This window comes from Octopus sinensis, linkage group LG11 (assembly GCF_006345805.1).
Source record: "Octopus sinensis linkage group LG11, ASM634580v1, whole genome shotgun sequence".
NCBI lineage: Eukaryota > Metazoa > Mollusca > Cephalopoda > Octopoda > Octopodidae > Octopus > Octopus sinensis.
In genome coordinates this window covers 49244712-49260650 of record NC_043007.1, presented here as the reverse complement: position 1 = coordinate 49260650, position 15939 = coordinate 49244712, and the positions used below count along the sequence as shown (strand labels likewise).

At 39.0% G+C, this 15939-nt stretch overlaps 1 protein-coding gene across 2 annotated transcripts in view; it reads right to left on the bottom strand.

The window, feature by feature from the left end:
* Positions 1–69: 69 nt before the first annotated feature.
* Positions 70–15939, bottom strand: part of LOC118760859 (organic cation transporter-like protein) — a 47999-nt gene continuing 32129 nt past the window's right edge. The window contains exons 4-5 of one of the 2 annotated variants that reach the window (XM_036507483.1): positions 4452–4654; positions 70–165 (exon numbers count right to left, since the gene is read on the bottom strand). In XM_036507483.1, coding sequence (XP_036363376.1) covers positions 81–165; positions 4452–4654 — 288 coding nt within the window. In that variant the 3' untranslated portion in view covers positions 70–80. Of the gene's footprint in view, positions 166–783; positions 802–4451; positions 4655–15939 lie in introns of those variants that run through there. The other variant, XM_036507484.1, reaches the window with a different exon arrangement.

Below are 15939 nucleotides of genomic sequence, written 5' to 3'. Positions count from 1 at the left end.
TGTTCACCTAATCGATGCATTTCCATGGCAGATTCATTAGATTTCAGACATTTTGTCCATGCCGCTTCGAAACGACTCCGTTAAGTTTTGCTGCGCGTTTCACAATTCTTTCGGCTTCTACAATTTCCCTTTTGCGAACAACCATCGAAAGCTTCTCTTAAGTACCTGCATAATATGAATATGAATATGCATGTATGTATGTATTTTGTATGTATGTATGTATGTAATATATATATAATGTGTGTGTGTGTATTTCGTTTTTGGATTTGGTTTGTAAGATTCTTATATGAGTTCGTGTGCTGAAGCATATTCTGTTGTGTATGGGGAGAGTCATTTTCTTTTGGTGCCTTATAATTTAACCAACACACACACCAGCAAAATTTCCACTGATTTCTTATTTTATTTCCTAAAAATTTTTTTCCTAAAATTTTCGTTACGTCTTGTAACCTTTTCAATAGTCTTGACTCTGTTAGTTATTTACACTGCGTTCCTTTTTGTTTGTTTGTGCGCATGTATGTGGGTCTGTGTGTGTGTGTGTGTGTGTGTGTGTATGTGTGTGTGTGTGTGCCTATGCATGCATGTACGTATGTATGTATGTATGTATGTATGTATATATGTACGCATGTGTGTGTGTATATATAGGTGTGTGTATGCATACATATATATATATATGTATGTATGTGTGTGCATCTGTATGTATGTATGTATTCTGCATATTCACGTGCTTGCATGTCCGCGTTTGGTGTATTTTCTATGTTATGTAGATATATGTATGTATGTGTGTGGTGTGTGTGAGTGTATCTATGTTTTTTTTTTGTATGTAAGCATATGGATATGAAAATAAACAAATCATATACAGACGGATAGGTACATAGGTTATATGAACAGTCAAGAACACATATGCAAATGGAGACTGAAACACATGACCACATATACATACACACTTTACTCCACACAAGGACACATATCGAGACACGGGTTCACACTATAGGATGCACATCCATACATACAAACATGGTACATAGTTGCAAAACACATACACCACTGACCCACACACATGCGCACAAACAAACAAAAAGGAATGCAGTGTAAATAATGGACAGAGCCAAAACTATTGAAAAGGTTGCAAGACGCAACGAAAATCGTAGAAAAATAAAAATAAGAAATCAATGAAGATTTTACCGGTGATGTGTTTATATTATAAGGCACAAAAAGAAAATGACTCTCCCCGAGGTTTCCGATTAGCCATTTTTAGGTCAGGACCACCAACTTCTGTGATAACAGAGAACAAGCCGGATTTCAGCTAAAGTCATAGCTGAGACTCTGTAGATTTTCCGCGAGAGAGTTGGTCACATTATCTACAACACTCCTGGACATGAGAAGGCCAAATGGGTACCGAAATGCCTGAACGCAGAACAGAAGCACATCCGCGTAACGACATGAAAGGCTATTTTGGGACCGCTTTGCACCATGATGAAACACTATGTCTCGTTTAGTCACCATGGATGAAATCTGCCTTCATTATTATGATCCCCAGACTAAGTAGCAATCAATGGAGTGGCGCCCCACAGCAGTTCACCTGAATTTTAAGACGTTTCGGACCCAGAAGCCAGCAGGAAAGATTCTAGCTTCAATGTTTTGGGACAAGACAGAGTATGCTTCATAAAATACTTGCCAAAAGGTTCAACCATTAAAGCAGAATTCGACATGATCCTATGGATGAACTGCGTGAAGCTTTGGAGCAGAAACGCCGTGGAAAACCGAGTCGTGGTACCCTGCTTCTTGCATGCCAATGCACCAGCACACACAGCACATTAAAACTCTACGGAAAATGGATGACATTGGCTTCAAATTGGTAGACCACCCACCTTATTATCCTGATTTGGCCCCCACCGTCTATCGTCTCTTTCCACAACGGTAAAATCAACTCAAGGGAACAAAAATTTCACTCTAATTCGGAAGTGATCGCTGCTTCAGAGGCTTGTTTGGCGGTCCAACTATCCGTATTTCTTTTCACTAGTCTTGGAAAATCTGAAGGGCCGCTGCAATACGAGTGTGAATCTGAGAGGGGAATATGTTGAATAGCATTATAATTAACTGATCTTCCTGTATTATATTTTACCGAAAGCCAGAAACTTTTTCAGCACCTCTTCGGATATGTGCATACACACGCACGCACGCACACACACACACACACACACACACACACACACACACACACACACGTGTGTGTGTGTGTGTGTGTATTTATGAATATACACGTACGTGTTAAAAGACGGAGAAAAATATGCAAAATATATATATATCACAAAATATAGGACACTTTGACACCGCAAAAACAGTATAATTTTGAAAAACCATAAGTTCTAAGTGCAGGAGCACATCAAACTTCCAGAAAACCAAGCGAGAAAACTATTTATATATACAAGAACGCTCAGTCCTCATCCATAATCAAGAAGTTTGTAAATGATATTTAAGGATATTTGCAATCCCACCCGCTCTTACTATAGCAATATACTATCAAGAAGCGAGATTAATGAAAACATTTTACAAGAAATATAACTCCTCCCTCATAACTACAAAACCAGGATAACAAGCACAATTCTTTCAACCCACTCTACAGCATGAATGAAACTACTAACATGAAGAGAAATCTTCAATGACTATCAAAAATTAATTTCCAATCACACATAAATATCATAAACTTTCAAAGCCAATAAATTCAATGATTTAAGTTTGTTCGGACAGCGTCCTTTCCTGCAGCATCCACGTCGCAATCTAAGACATACATCTAGTCGTAATTTTACTGCTTTCAATATCCAGCTTATGGTTGCGGAAAATTCTAAACTTCCGATTCAAAGGAACTTATCTCTCTCCAAAGAAGTGGTATACAGTGCGTCCTTGACACTCACAGACAGTATTGAGGGAATTCAACGGAACCCACCACGAATGATTTCAATATCAGCTACAGTGAACATAAATACTCATTCAGATCGATGGATAAAAAGAAATACATACCTTTGTCAGCAATATGTTTTGCGATTGCGGAATAGCAGAATTACAACTTTAAACAATGGACAGAACTCTCACATACTCTATCGGGACACGGTACAGCAAATTATGCTTTCACTGAAAAATCCCGGGTCTTGAAATAACCACTAAAATCGCTGAGCAGAGTTTCAGAGATCTTCCACGTCTGCCGCAGCCACAAGCTATTTCGTCTGAAAATCTACTCACTGAAAATGTCTTCAATTTATAACAACCAAGCGATGCTTCAACGACGTATTAGCCATTATTCTTTTTATTCATTTACATGTTTCAGTCATTTAACTGCGGTCATGCTGAAGCACCACCTTTAATCGGACACATCGACTCCAGGATTTTTATTGTAAGCCTAGTACTTCTTCTATCGTTCTCTTTTGCCGAACCACTAAATTACGGGGACGTAAACACATGAACATCGATTGTCAAGCGATGGCGGGATGATAAACACAGACATAAATAACAACACACATATATATATACAACGGGCTTCTTTCAGTTTCTGTCTACCAAATCCACTCACAAGGCTTTGGTCGGCTCGAGGCTATAGTAGAAGACACTCGCCCAAGGTGTCACGTGATGGGACTGAACTCGGAACCATGTGGCTGGTAAGCAAGCTTCTTTATTTTATTATATGGGCTATGAAAGCCGTACACAGATGGAGAAACTACGGGCTGGACAAAGATATTAATGAGATGAGATGTGGTAAGCAAGCTTTTTACCACAAAGCCACTCCTGCACCTATGGCTAATTCAAACTAAAGAACTAAATTTCTTCTAAGATATGCCTGCTCTTTCTTTCTTTCTTTCTTTCTCTTTTAAGGAACAGTTAATTATTGATCCCATTGTTACACAGTTTCGTACCGCATCTAAGACAATACCTAGCTGAATAAAGCATCTGTGGAATGGATTCTCATTAGCTAAGATCAGTCAGTGATATATTGCATCATGCTCTAGCGAATTCAGTCAGTATTAACAAGTAACTCGTGTAAATTGGTATATAGGAGAATTGCAGATCAAATTAGTTCAGCTGCAGATTATTACCAGTTTTCTTCGGATCATGAATTCCACTCACGGAAGATTTAACAGATAGTTCTAAATCTTACCCAGTCCCGCTGCAGGAAGCTCTTCATTCATTGTAAACGCTCTTCCTTAGCAATCCCGAAACGTTTTGAGTACCCAAAGAGCTTCAGGGCACACTCTCGGAACTAAAGATACAGGCTTAGCATGATATTTAATTAGCATATATGCAAAAAAAAAAGCAAAAGAATAAAACATATCTTTTGTTATTTTGTCACATCTAATATTGGAATTTTCACCACGAAAGAAAATGCAAAAGAAATAAATAAAAGACAAAGAGAAAATTAAAACGAAGAAGTAGTTTGAAAAAAATCACAAGAAATTCCTTACCAAAATTGAAATATACATATGATCCCGGGAATCCCAAAAACGGCACAGAGCCATCTCCATTCTGAATGTCTCATGACATAGGCAACCAACGCTAGGATCATAACACATATACTCCACCAAACCCCCAGTGTGCATGAAACTAGTGTCCGTTTGTCAGCAGGAAACATCTCCAATATCATGGTAAAACCAGGAATAACGATACCCTGTAGGAAGATATATTTTAAGTTCACAGTTATGATAAAGTTTTATGGATTCAGTATGTATGTGCTGAGTAAGCTATCTAATACATTAATCAATTTTAATATCTTGAAACTTTTGGGGAGGGGACTAGTCGATTACATCGGCCCGAGTACTTACCTGATACTTATTTTATTGACCTTAAAAGGATGAAAGGCAAAGTCGACCTCGGCGGAATTTGAACTCAGAACGTAAAGACGGACGAAATGTTGCTAAACATTTTGCCCAGGGTGCTAACGATTCTGTCAGCTCACCACCTTTGTAGCTTTCATAATAATATTAATAATTGTTTCTATTTTTGGCACAAGGCCAGCATTTTTAAGGCGAGGAGAAAGTCGACCACATCGATCACAAGACTTGACAGGTACATTTTTATCGTCTCTGAAAGGATGAAAGACAAAGTCAACATCTAAAGGCACGAGGCTTGGAATTTTGGTGGAGGAAGCTACTCGGTTACTCCGAACCAGGGCTCAATGGATACTAATTTTATCGAGTACGAAAGAAGAAATGGCACAGTCGACCTCCGCGGAATTTGAACTACGAACGTTAAGCCAAAAGAACTGCTGTGAAGCATTTTGTCCAGCAGACTAACGATTCTGCCAGATCACTTTTTCGTAATAATAATAATGGTTTCAAATTTTGGCTCAGATTGTAAAGACGGGTGAAATACTGCTAAGCCTTTCGACCGGTGTGCTAACGATTCTGCCAGCTCACCACCTTAACAATAATAATAATAATAATAATAATAATAACAATAATAATAATAATAATAATAATGACAATAATAATAACTTTTTCTACTATTGGCGCAAGACCTGAAATTTGGGGGATGGGAGGGGGATAGTCAATTACATCGACCCAGTACTCAACTGGTACTTGATTTATCGACTCCGAAAGGATGAAAGACAAAGTCAACCTCGGTGGAATTTGAACTCAGAAGGTAACGAAGGACGAAATACTGCAGAGCATTTCAGCCAGCGCGCTAATGATTCTGCCAGCTCACAGCCTTAAATAATAATAATAATAATAATAATAATAATAATAATAATAATAATAATAATAATAATAATAATAATGAAAAACAAAGGCACCGCAGTGGTGATGCTTATCCTGAGCGTAGATAATTTTTTTTCGCATGTGGATTACAATGCGTTGCTTACCCATGCTTTTTCATTGAACTGAATCAGCTTTTTATAGGTATTTTTACTCCATTATAGGTATTATACTCCGGTGAAGTTAAGAAATAAACGTAACCCACGAATTCATCACTGTATACACATCCGCGCGCGCGCGCACAAACGGAGAGTCGGATATCTATGTATTTATGTGTGTATGTATGTACCCTGACATGTTCACGCACATAGGTACACCATTATCTATACACACGCAGACGAGAGTCGATTCAAATGAAAAAGAAAGTGAACAAAATAATACGACCACTTGTTTATCGGGAAATGTTTAAGTTCGATTTCTCATTATTTTTTAGTTTTTCGTTAAGTATCACTATCATAGGTTTGCATACTCCAGTGAAATTAAGAAATCGAGTCGTAAATAAATGAAACCCACGAATCCATTACTGCACACACACACACACACACACACACACACAAACACAAACACACACGCACACAGAGAGGAACACACACACACGCAAACACACACGCACACAGAGAGACACACACACACACACGCACACACAAATTCACAAGCCTATGTATGTATTTATGTATGTATGTGCCCACATGTGTCTACGCGCATATGTACTGCATGCTCTATACAGATACAGACGAGGGTCGATTCATTTGAAAAAGAAAGCCAACAAAATATGACCACTTAGCAGAAAATCTGTAAGTCCGATTAAAAAAAAAAATTCTTTTAAAGATAATCAGTGCAAATGTTCATCATTTCGAGCCACTCGCCCACTGAGTATTTCTACCAAATGTGGTGAAAATCTGTTTAACCGTTTTCCAGTAATTTTGCAATTTTGCAAATAGACAAAGAGACAAAAACGAGTGATTACAGTGATTACAGAATTGGGGCAAGGCACGACGGTCAATTGATAATATACGACGGAAGCGATGTATGCATTCGCCACCTCTGTCCGACCTTCTAGAGATGGGTTCCCCCGGGCAATTTCTGGACGAGATTGGCTACCCTGCTCGTCACCTCGCTCCAGTTCTTTTCCACCTGGAGATCCGGACCAAACCACATCATAATAAATCTATCCAGCACCTTCGTCCAGCGTCCTACGACGTTATTGGACGCAATAAGCTGCTCCTCTAGGTGCCAAACTGCAGGCCAACTGACTTGTCTTGGTTATGTTTTGCTCTTGTGAGAGATACGCATTATTTCAGAGCTGTACCGATCAGATTTATGTACCTAGTGTTCAACTCTATGATGGTTATGTCGTCTGCATATGCCGACACATTTCTCCCACGTCCTAGTTCGCTAGCGATGCCTCTCAACGCCTCCGATTTCCGAAGTAGTGGCTCTGGAACCAGTACATATATAGCAGACGATAGGGGGCACTCTTGACGGACCGAAAGCATTATGCTGAACGGTCGTCTCAACAGGTAACCATCCACTGGAACTTTCGAGTAGATATCGCTGTGCATTGTGGCAATCCAGCCACGGAAAACGGGATCGAAACCAACTACTATGACAATGGCTTCCAAGGCTTTTCAGTGGTCCAAGACAGAAAGCATATGGTTACCAAGTGGTGAAATGATGAAGGCAATTCAACCTCAATCCAGCTATAAGTACCTGGGAATACTTGAGGCAGATGGAGTCAAACACCACGACAAAAAGGAAAAGACAAAAAGATTACCTGCGGCGAATGAAAAAAATATTGGCTTCAAGGCTGAATGCCAGAAACATATTTCGGCAATAAACTCGCGCGCAGTCGCAGTAGTTCGATATGGCGCTGGAATCCTGAAGTGGACAGGGGAGGAGCTAAAGGAGATGGACAAGAAGTCAAGAAATCTCCTAACGATGCATGGAGCCCATCATCCACGTGCAAGCACTGATCGCCTATACATGAAGAGAGAAAAATGGAGGAAAGGGACTGATAAGTGTGGAAGACTGTGTGCGTATAGAACTTGAGAGCTTCATGAAATACCTAGCCCAAAGTAAGGAAACCTTGCTAGTGACAGTTAGGAATGCGGGAATATTGAGAGCAGAGAAAACAAAGGAAGAAGTACAAACAGGACGTGAAGAAGAATTACGCAAGAAGGGACTACACAATCAATTCCATGTAGCCACAGCAGAAGTCGCTGGAGAAAATGGTGGGTTTGGATGATGAAAAGAACCCTAAAAGAAGACCGAGAGCACTATACTGGTAACGCAGGGCCAAGATCTGGCCATGAACTGGAGGGTCAACCTGAGGAACGAGCAAGTGTCTCTGCTATGCCGCACCTGCAACAAAGTGGATGAAACCATTGCCCATATCACGAATGAATGCCCTAGACTTATCTAAAACAACAAGTTGTGGCATCACGACCAGGTAGCATAAGTGCTACATTGGAAACTAGTCGAAAAGTGGGGGCTAAATAGAGGCAAGACTTGGTAATGAGCACAAACCGCATAGTGGCAGAGTCGGAGACTAACAGAATCCTCTGGGATTTCTCAATCCAGGCAGAACAGGTGCTAGAGCATAACAGACCGGACCTAGTGGTGGTGGACAAGATGCACCACATATGTTATATAATTGATGTTGCATGCCCCTATGACCCACGAATAGTCACGAAGAAAGGTGAAATGATAGATAGATAGATAGATACAACCCTCTTATGTACGAAAAAGCATGGCTATGGAAAAGGAAGGTGAAGTTAGCGCAAATTATTGATAGGCATCAAGAGGAATATAAAAGAAATTGGAATAGAGTGACTAGTAAAAATGTTACAAAACGTTTGCATTTTTGAGACGGCAAGAATAATCAGAAAAGTATTAGATAGCTGAAAAGAATGGATAGCATGGTACCGTAGGCTGCAGGTAGTAAGCCCGCTATGCATGCAAGACTCCAGGAGCTCCAACAAAACCTGTGATAAAGATAAAATAATAATAATAATAATAATAATAATAATAATAATAATAATAATAATAATAATACAACACACACAAATGAAAGAGAAAATAAAAAAAGAATATTATAGACGAGTTAGATCAATACTAAAAACAGAGCTCAATGCTAAAAACAAGATAATAGGTATTAACACTTTAGCTGTCCCAGTTATAAGTTACAGCTACAATATCCTTAACTGGACACGAAATAAACTGACCAAAATGGTTAGGAAAACAAGAAAAATAATAACAGGATCTAGGATGCATCACCCAAAATCTGACATAGAAAGACTATATATATACAACGTATAGAAGGTGGTAGAGGCCTTATACAACTGGAAAACTACTATAAAATAACCACCATAGGACTGCAAAGGTATCTACTTCAGAAGGAAGGAAAACTGATACAAATAGCGGCAAAACACGAGCAAAACAAAAATCTGTTCTCAGTATTTAAGGAAGCTGACAAATACAAACAAGAAATCATACCACCTAATAAATATGAAGAAGAAGAAGAAGAAGAAGAAGAAGAAGAAGAAGAAGAAGAAGAAGAAGAAGAAGAAGAAGAAGAAGAAGAAGAAGAAGAAGAAGAAGAAGAAGAAGAAGAAGAAGAAGAAGAAGAAGAAGAAGAAGAAGAAGAAGAAGAAGAAACAACAAAAGCTATAAAACAAATGAAATCCAAACTAAAAATAGAACAGCAACGAACCATGATAAAACGATGGCAAGAAAAGCCCCTTCATGGTAAATACTGGACTAAACTAAACGCAAAAGAAATAGACAAAGAAAAATCCCAGCAATGGTTGAGAAGCTCAGGACTCAAAGCAGAAACAGAGGGATTTTTAATTGCAGCACAAGACCAAAGCCTCTCCACCAGAAATTACCAAAGACATGTAATGAAAAGAAATATAACAAGTAACTGCAGAATATGTGGAGATGGACAAGAAACAATAAATCATATTATCTCTAGCTGCCCAGTCCTGGCTAAGAAGGAATATATTCACAGACATGACAGAGTTGGAACCTACATACATTGGAAGCTATGCCAACATTATGGAATAACAACAGAAAAAAGATGGTATAGGCACACACCAGAAAAGGTCACAGAAAACGAGAAAGCAACCATACTCTGGGATATGCCGATACACACAGATAGAGAAATTAAGACCAACAGACCAGATATAGTTGTCAGAGACCATGAAGAAAAAAATGCTTTCTAATTGATGTATCAATACCGGCTGATGACAACGTGTCTCTAAAAGAAATGTAGAAACTCTCAAAATACAAAGACCTGGAAATAGAGGTAACTAGAATGTGGAATCTGAAAACAGAAACAATTCCTATCATAGTAGGGTGTTTTCAGGCATGATAAAAAAATATTCAGACAAATACATAACAAAAACACCAGGACTTACAAACACATATAACATACAGAAAATTGCACTACTAGGCACTGCACACATCCTACGCAGAACACTTTCCATACAATAACCATCAAAGCATCACAACAAATCACAGCACATACCCAAGGCACACAGAGCTGCGCTCGGTAGTGAAGTGAAAGCACGCTATAAAAATAAAACTACTGAATAATAATAATAATAATAATAATAATAATAATAATAATAATAATAATAATAATAATAATAATAATAATAATGATCCTTTCTACTATATGCACAAGGCCTATAATTTGGTGGGAGGGGACTAGTCGATTACATCGACATCCAGTGTTTTACTGGTATTTAATTTGTCGACCCGGAAAGGATGTAGGGCAAGGTTGATCCTGACGGAATTTGTACTCAGAACGTAACGGCAGACGAAATACCTATTTCTTTACTACCCACAAGGGTCTAAACACAGAGGGGACAAACAAGGACAGATACACGGATTAATTCGATTACATCGACACCAGTGCATAACTAGTACTTATTTAATCGACCCCGAAAGGATGAACGCTATAAAAATAAAACTACTGAATAATAATAATAATAATAATAATAATAATAATAATAATAATAATAATAATAATAATAATAATAATAGGACCGACATACACGGTGTAGATGGAACAAACAAGTCAATACTATTGTTATGGAGTGTTACTACCTGAACAAACCCGTAGACGAAAATGGTGTTCATCTTAGGGGATACCGACAAAGTATGTATGATCAATTGAGAGAAAGAGGATTGTTTCAACTTACGGAACAGAGATTATATGATTAAACTGGAGCAATAAGAAAAAATTGTTCGTTCACAGAAGTAGGAAAGAAGCTATCAAAAGATGAGAATTGGAAAATAGCGGCAGAGGAAAAGATGAAAATACAGTTCCTACTGATAAAAGTAATCTCATAGCAGAAAACAGAGGTGAAATCTCTAATAAACCACTGGAAAGGAACAGTGATAGCTTGCTCGATGAAAGACATATAAATGGTATGGAAGAAAACAATAAAACTAATGGCAACATGACAGATGGGCAAATGGCAATCTAAGACAGCATGAAAGCAAGACTACAGGAGAATGATAGCGACATTATTTGCAACCTTAACAAGGTTGAACAGTGGAAATTGAACCAAGAAACGAAAAATATGAATGAAATTCTGAAATACATCTGAACAAAAGACATCACAGAAACACACAATTTGATCAATGCAGCAAGTGTTGTATCAGAAAATGTTGGTGTTGACGTCAAGAAGAAGAAATAGAGTGAGAGTGACAAAGAAAAGATCCCTGGTGGAAAGGATACAGGCGGGGTTAGATATACTCTCGAAAGACATTTCTGTGTTAGACCAAAAAGAGAATGGGGAGCTTAAAAGCGAACAAAAATACAGCGCATTGAACAGGAAGTATGATATTCAAAGGGCCTAAAAATGATAATGGAGGAACTGAAACAGCGCCTTGTTGCAAAGAAAGCAAAGATGGTAAGATACAACTAAAGAATGAAGGGATACCAGCAGAATAGGTTATTCAGAGTATATCAGAAGAGATTCTACAAAGAAATAAATGGAGAGTGTACAAATGGAAAGTTGATACCAGATAACATTGAAAGTCAAAGGTTTTGGAGTGACATCTGGAGCAAATACAAGGAGCACAAGAAGGATGCTGAATGGTTGCAAGAACTGAAACAAAACAGTAGTCTGCCCAAAACAGGCAGAACTAGTCATTTCAGTTTGGGACGTGAAGGAAATCGGTAACATAATGGGCAATCGGAAGGCCTCGGGAACAGATATAGTTCAAGGGTACTGGATCAATAGATTTAGTGAATGTCACGCGCGAATAGCTGCACAAGTCAATACCTTGTTAAATGCCAACCAAGTAACACCAGAGTGGTTGGCAATGGATAGGGCAGCGATGTGCTTGAAAAACACCGAAAAAGGCAATACAGTAGACAATTACAGGCCGATATACTGCTCACCACTTATGTGGAAATTATTGACTGGAACAGGCGCAGAGTCAATGTATGAACATTTGGTAAAAATGGAGCCTTGCCATTTTGTAAGCGTAAGTGCAGAGGTATCAAGAATCAACTCATGGTAGTCAAAACTGTACTTAGAGAGTGCAAGAGGAGGAAAACTAACTTAGCCATGTCATGGATCGATTATCGTAAGGCGTACGATATGATCCCACATTCTTGGATTATGAAATGTATGAACCTATTTGGTATGTCGAGCGATTGCTTGGAAAAGGATGGCGAAGTGGAGGACGGAACTGACAGCAAATAGAAGAAGCTTAAGGACAATAGAAATCAGTAGAGGCACCTTCCAAGGGGACTGTCTGTCCCCACTGATCTTTGTTCTGTGCATGATAACACTAACGCTGATTCTGTGGAAAGTAAAGGTTGGGTATGTATTCAAAAGTCGCGAAGAAAAAGTCAACTACTAGTTATTCAGAGATGACCTTAAACTTTATAGTAAAGATGAATCCCAAGTCAGTTCCTCTTTAATAAGGTGTATACTTTCAGTGCTGATATCAGAATGGAGTTCAGACTGAAAAAGTGTGGTGTGTTAGTCTTAAAGTGAAGCAAAATCAAATGTATGGACGGGCTAATGATACCGTCGGGGGAGGTTATGAAGCAGATAGCAGAGACGGACTATAAGTACTTGGAGATATTAGAAATGGATAACTTAAGGAGAAAGAAATGACAGAAAAATTTAAGGTGGAGTACTTGCGCAGACGGAGATTGATCTGCAAGTCGAAATTAAACGGACAGAATAAGATTGAAGCTATCAACACCTGGGCGGTTTTACTACTTAGATATGGAGCAGGCGTAATCCCATGGACAGTAGACGAACTGAACACCTTAGACAGAAAGACAAGAAAGTTCTTAATTGGGTATAGGATACTCCACCCAAAATGAGACACAGACAGACTGTATGTACCAAGAAAAAATGGGGGAAGAGGACTGATTGGATGCGAACACAGTATTAGAGCAGACGAAAACATCATAGCATCGTCTGTAAAAAATTCCACAGAACCGCTATTATTGCAAGTAAGAAGGTCAGGCTTTTGTAGGATGGAAGACTGCAAAGATAAAGCACTGTACAAGCACTTGAGAATGAATGAAACTGAAAATAGGTGGATAAAGAAAAGAAGGCATGGACAATTTCACAGGGATGCTGAAGATAAGACAGACAAAGAAAAAACGGCTATGGATGACTAAAAGTGATTTAAAACCAGAAACGGAAGCTCTAATCTGTGTTGCCCAAGAGCAAGCATTAAGAATAGACAACACATCAGAAAGTGATAAGTACAGAATTTGTGGACAAAATGGTGAAACCATATGGTACTTTACTAGTCAATGTACGCTACTAGCCCAGAAGGAATATAAGAGACGTCACGACGGTATAACAAGCATTGTCCATTGGAGACTTTGCAACACGTATGGACTTTACAGAGCAAAAAAGTGGTACGAACATAACCCCGAAGGCATCACCGAAAATGATAATGCATTGGTTATTTTATGATTCAGTGCGACCATAAGATAGAAAATAGGAAACCACACATAGTGTTAATTGAGAAAGAAGGTAAACGATGCTGAATCATAGATACAACATGCCCAGCTGACAACAAGGCATGCAATAAAGAAGAAAGAATAGAAGATAGATATGACGGGTTAGCTTGGGAGTTTAAGCAGTTGTGGTCGATGAAAAGGGTGGTAGTAATACCAATAATTGTTAGATCCCTGAGAACGGTGAGTAAAACAATTGAGAAGTACATGGAACAAATGGGGGCTGCAATAAAGGTGGAGCACTTGCAGAAAACAGCACTGCTTGGAACCGCTCGGATACAACGGATGGTGCTCGAAAAATAAGGGGTATTACCTCAGTTCACTGGTAGTGAACAGCTAGCACCGTAGTACATATCTAGCGTTAGAAACTGAGCTCAGACAATAAAGAAGAAGAAGAAGAAGAAGAAGAAGAAGAAGAAGAAGAAGAAGAAGAAGAAGAAGAAGAAGAAGAAGAAGAAGAAGAAGAAGAAGAAGAAGAAGAAAAGAAGAAGAAGAAGAAGAAGAAGAAGAAGAAGAAGAAGAAGAAGAAGAAGAAGAAGAAGAAGAAGAAGAAGAAGAAGAAGAAGAAGACCTACTACCAGTGAAACAAAAGTGGTGTAGACGTAAGTGCAGAGAAACGAAGGATCAATCGATAAGACTATTCTGGCTTACTGCAAGAAGAGACAAAAATGTGGCGATGGCATGGGTGGACTACAGGAAATCATATGACATGGTTCCAAAATCGTGGATTATCGAATGCCTTAAGTTGCTTAAGGTCTCCCACAATATATTGAAGTTAATACTAAACTTAATGGTATCGTAGCAAACTGAACTCACAGCGTGGGGAGATAAGCTGGGGAAGGTAAATATCAAAAGAGGAATCTTTGAAGGGGACAGTCTGTCGCCTCTCCCATTTGTCTATTTGTTGTCTGCATACTGCCACTAGCCAGCGTTTTATGAAAGATGCGTGTGGGGTACATGCTAGGCAGGGTGAAAGTAAACAACCTGTGGCTTATGGATGACCTGAAGCTATTTGCTAAGACAGAGAAAGAAATTGAATGTTTGACGGCAACTGCGCAGATGATTAGCAAAGATCTTAGCATGGAATTTAGGAAAGAGAAATGTGGTGTAATGATTCTCAAAAAGTGGAAAATTAGTAAAAGCCATGGAGTCAAGCTGGAAAGTGGCGAAACTATACAGGAAATCGGAGATGAAGGGTATAAGTAGCTGGGTATCATTGAAAGAGATAAGACGAATGGACACAAGATGAACGAAACATACATGAAAGAGTATGTGAGGAGAACTCGGCTTGTGCTCCAATCGAAGCAAAATGGCCGCTATAAGATTAGAGCAATTAACACGTGGGCGGTTGCTTTGCTGATATATGGGTCAGGAATAGTATCTTGTAAGAAGAATGAATTACAAGAGATAGACCGGAGAACACGTAAATTAATGATAATGAACAAGGAGCTACACCCCAGGAGTAATGTGTCAAGATTGCATGTAAAAAGGAAAGAAGGCGAACGGGGATTGGTGTGTTGTGAACGTTGTGTAAGGGAAGAGGAGAATAGCCTGGCTTGGTATGTGAAGGGGGATAAAGAAGAAATGATTGAAGCAGTGAAAATGCAGGGAACCTTAAAAGTGAAGGAACACGATTTGAGAAAGACCAGAGATAACAGATGAAGGAAATTTGGCGGGACAAGAAAATGCACAGCCAGTTCTTGAAGAAAAAATATGAGATTGCTTGCATTGAAACCTGGCAATAGCTGCAGAAGGGAGACTTAAAAGGGCCCACTGAGGCATTGGTGTGTAGCGCTGAAGAACAGCCTCTCAGAACAAACTACTCCAAATATCGCATTGATAAAATCACTGAGTCACCACAGTATAGGATGTGCTCTGAGAAGAGAGCCATATTGTTAGTGAGTGCTGTAAGCTCGCACAACGCGAATACAAAATGAGACGACAATGTGGCCAGATATGTCCCCTGGTTGTTGTGCGATAAAGCAAACCTCGAGAGAGCCGAACACAAGCCAGAAGCTGTAGTAGAAAACGAACATTACAAAATACTCTGGGTTTTTAACATACAGTGCGACCAAGTCTCCATAAAGATGAAAAAGAAGCAAAGATAATAGATGATGCAATACTAGGTGATTCGAGGATGATATGTAAGGAAACAGAAAAGATTGAGAAATACCAGCCACTGCGGGT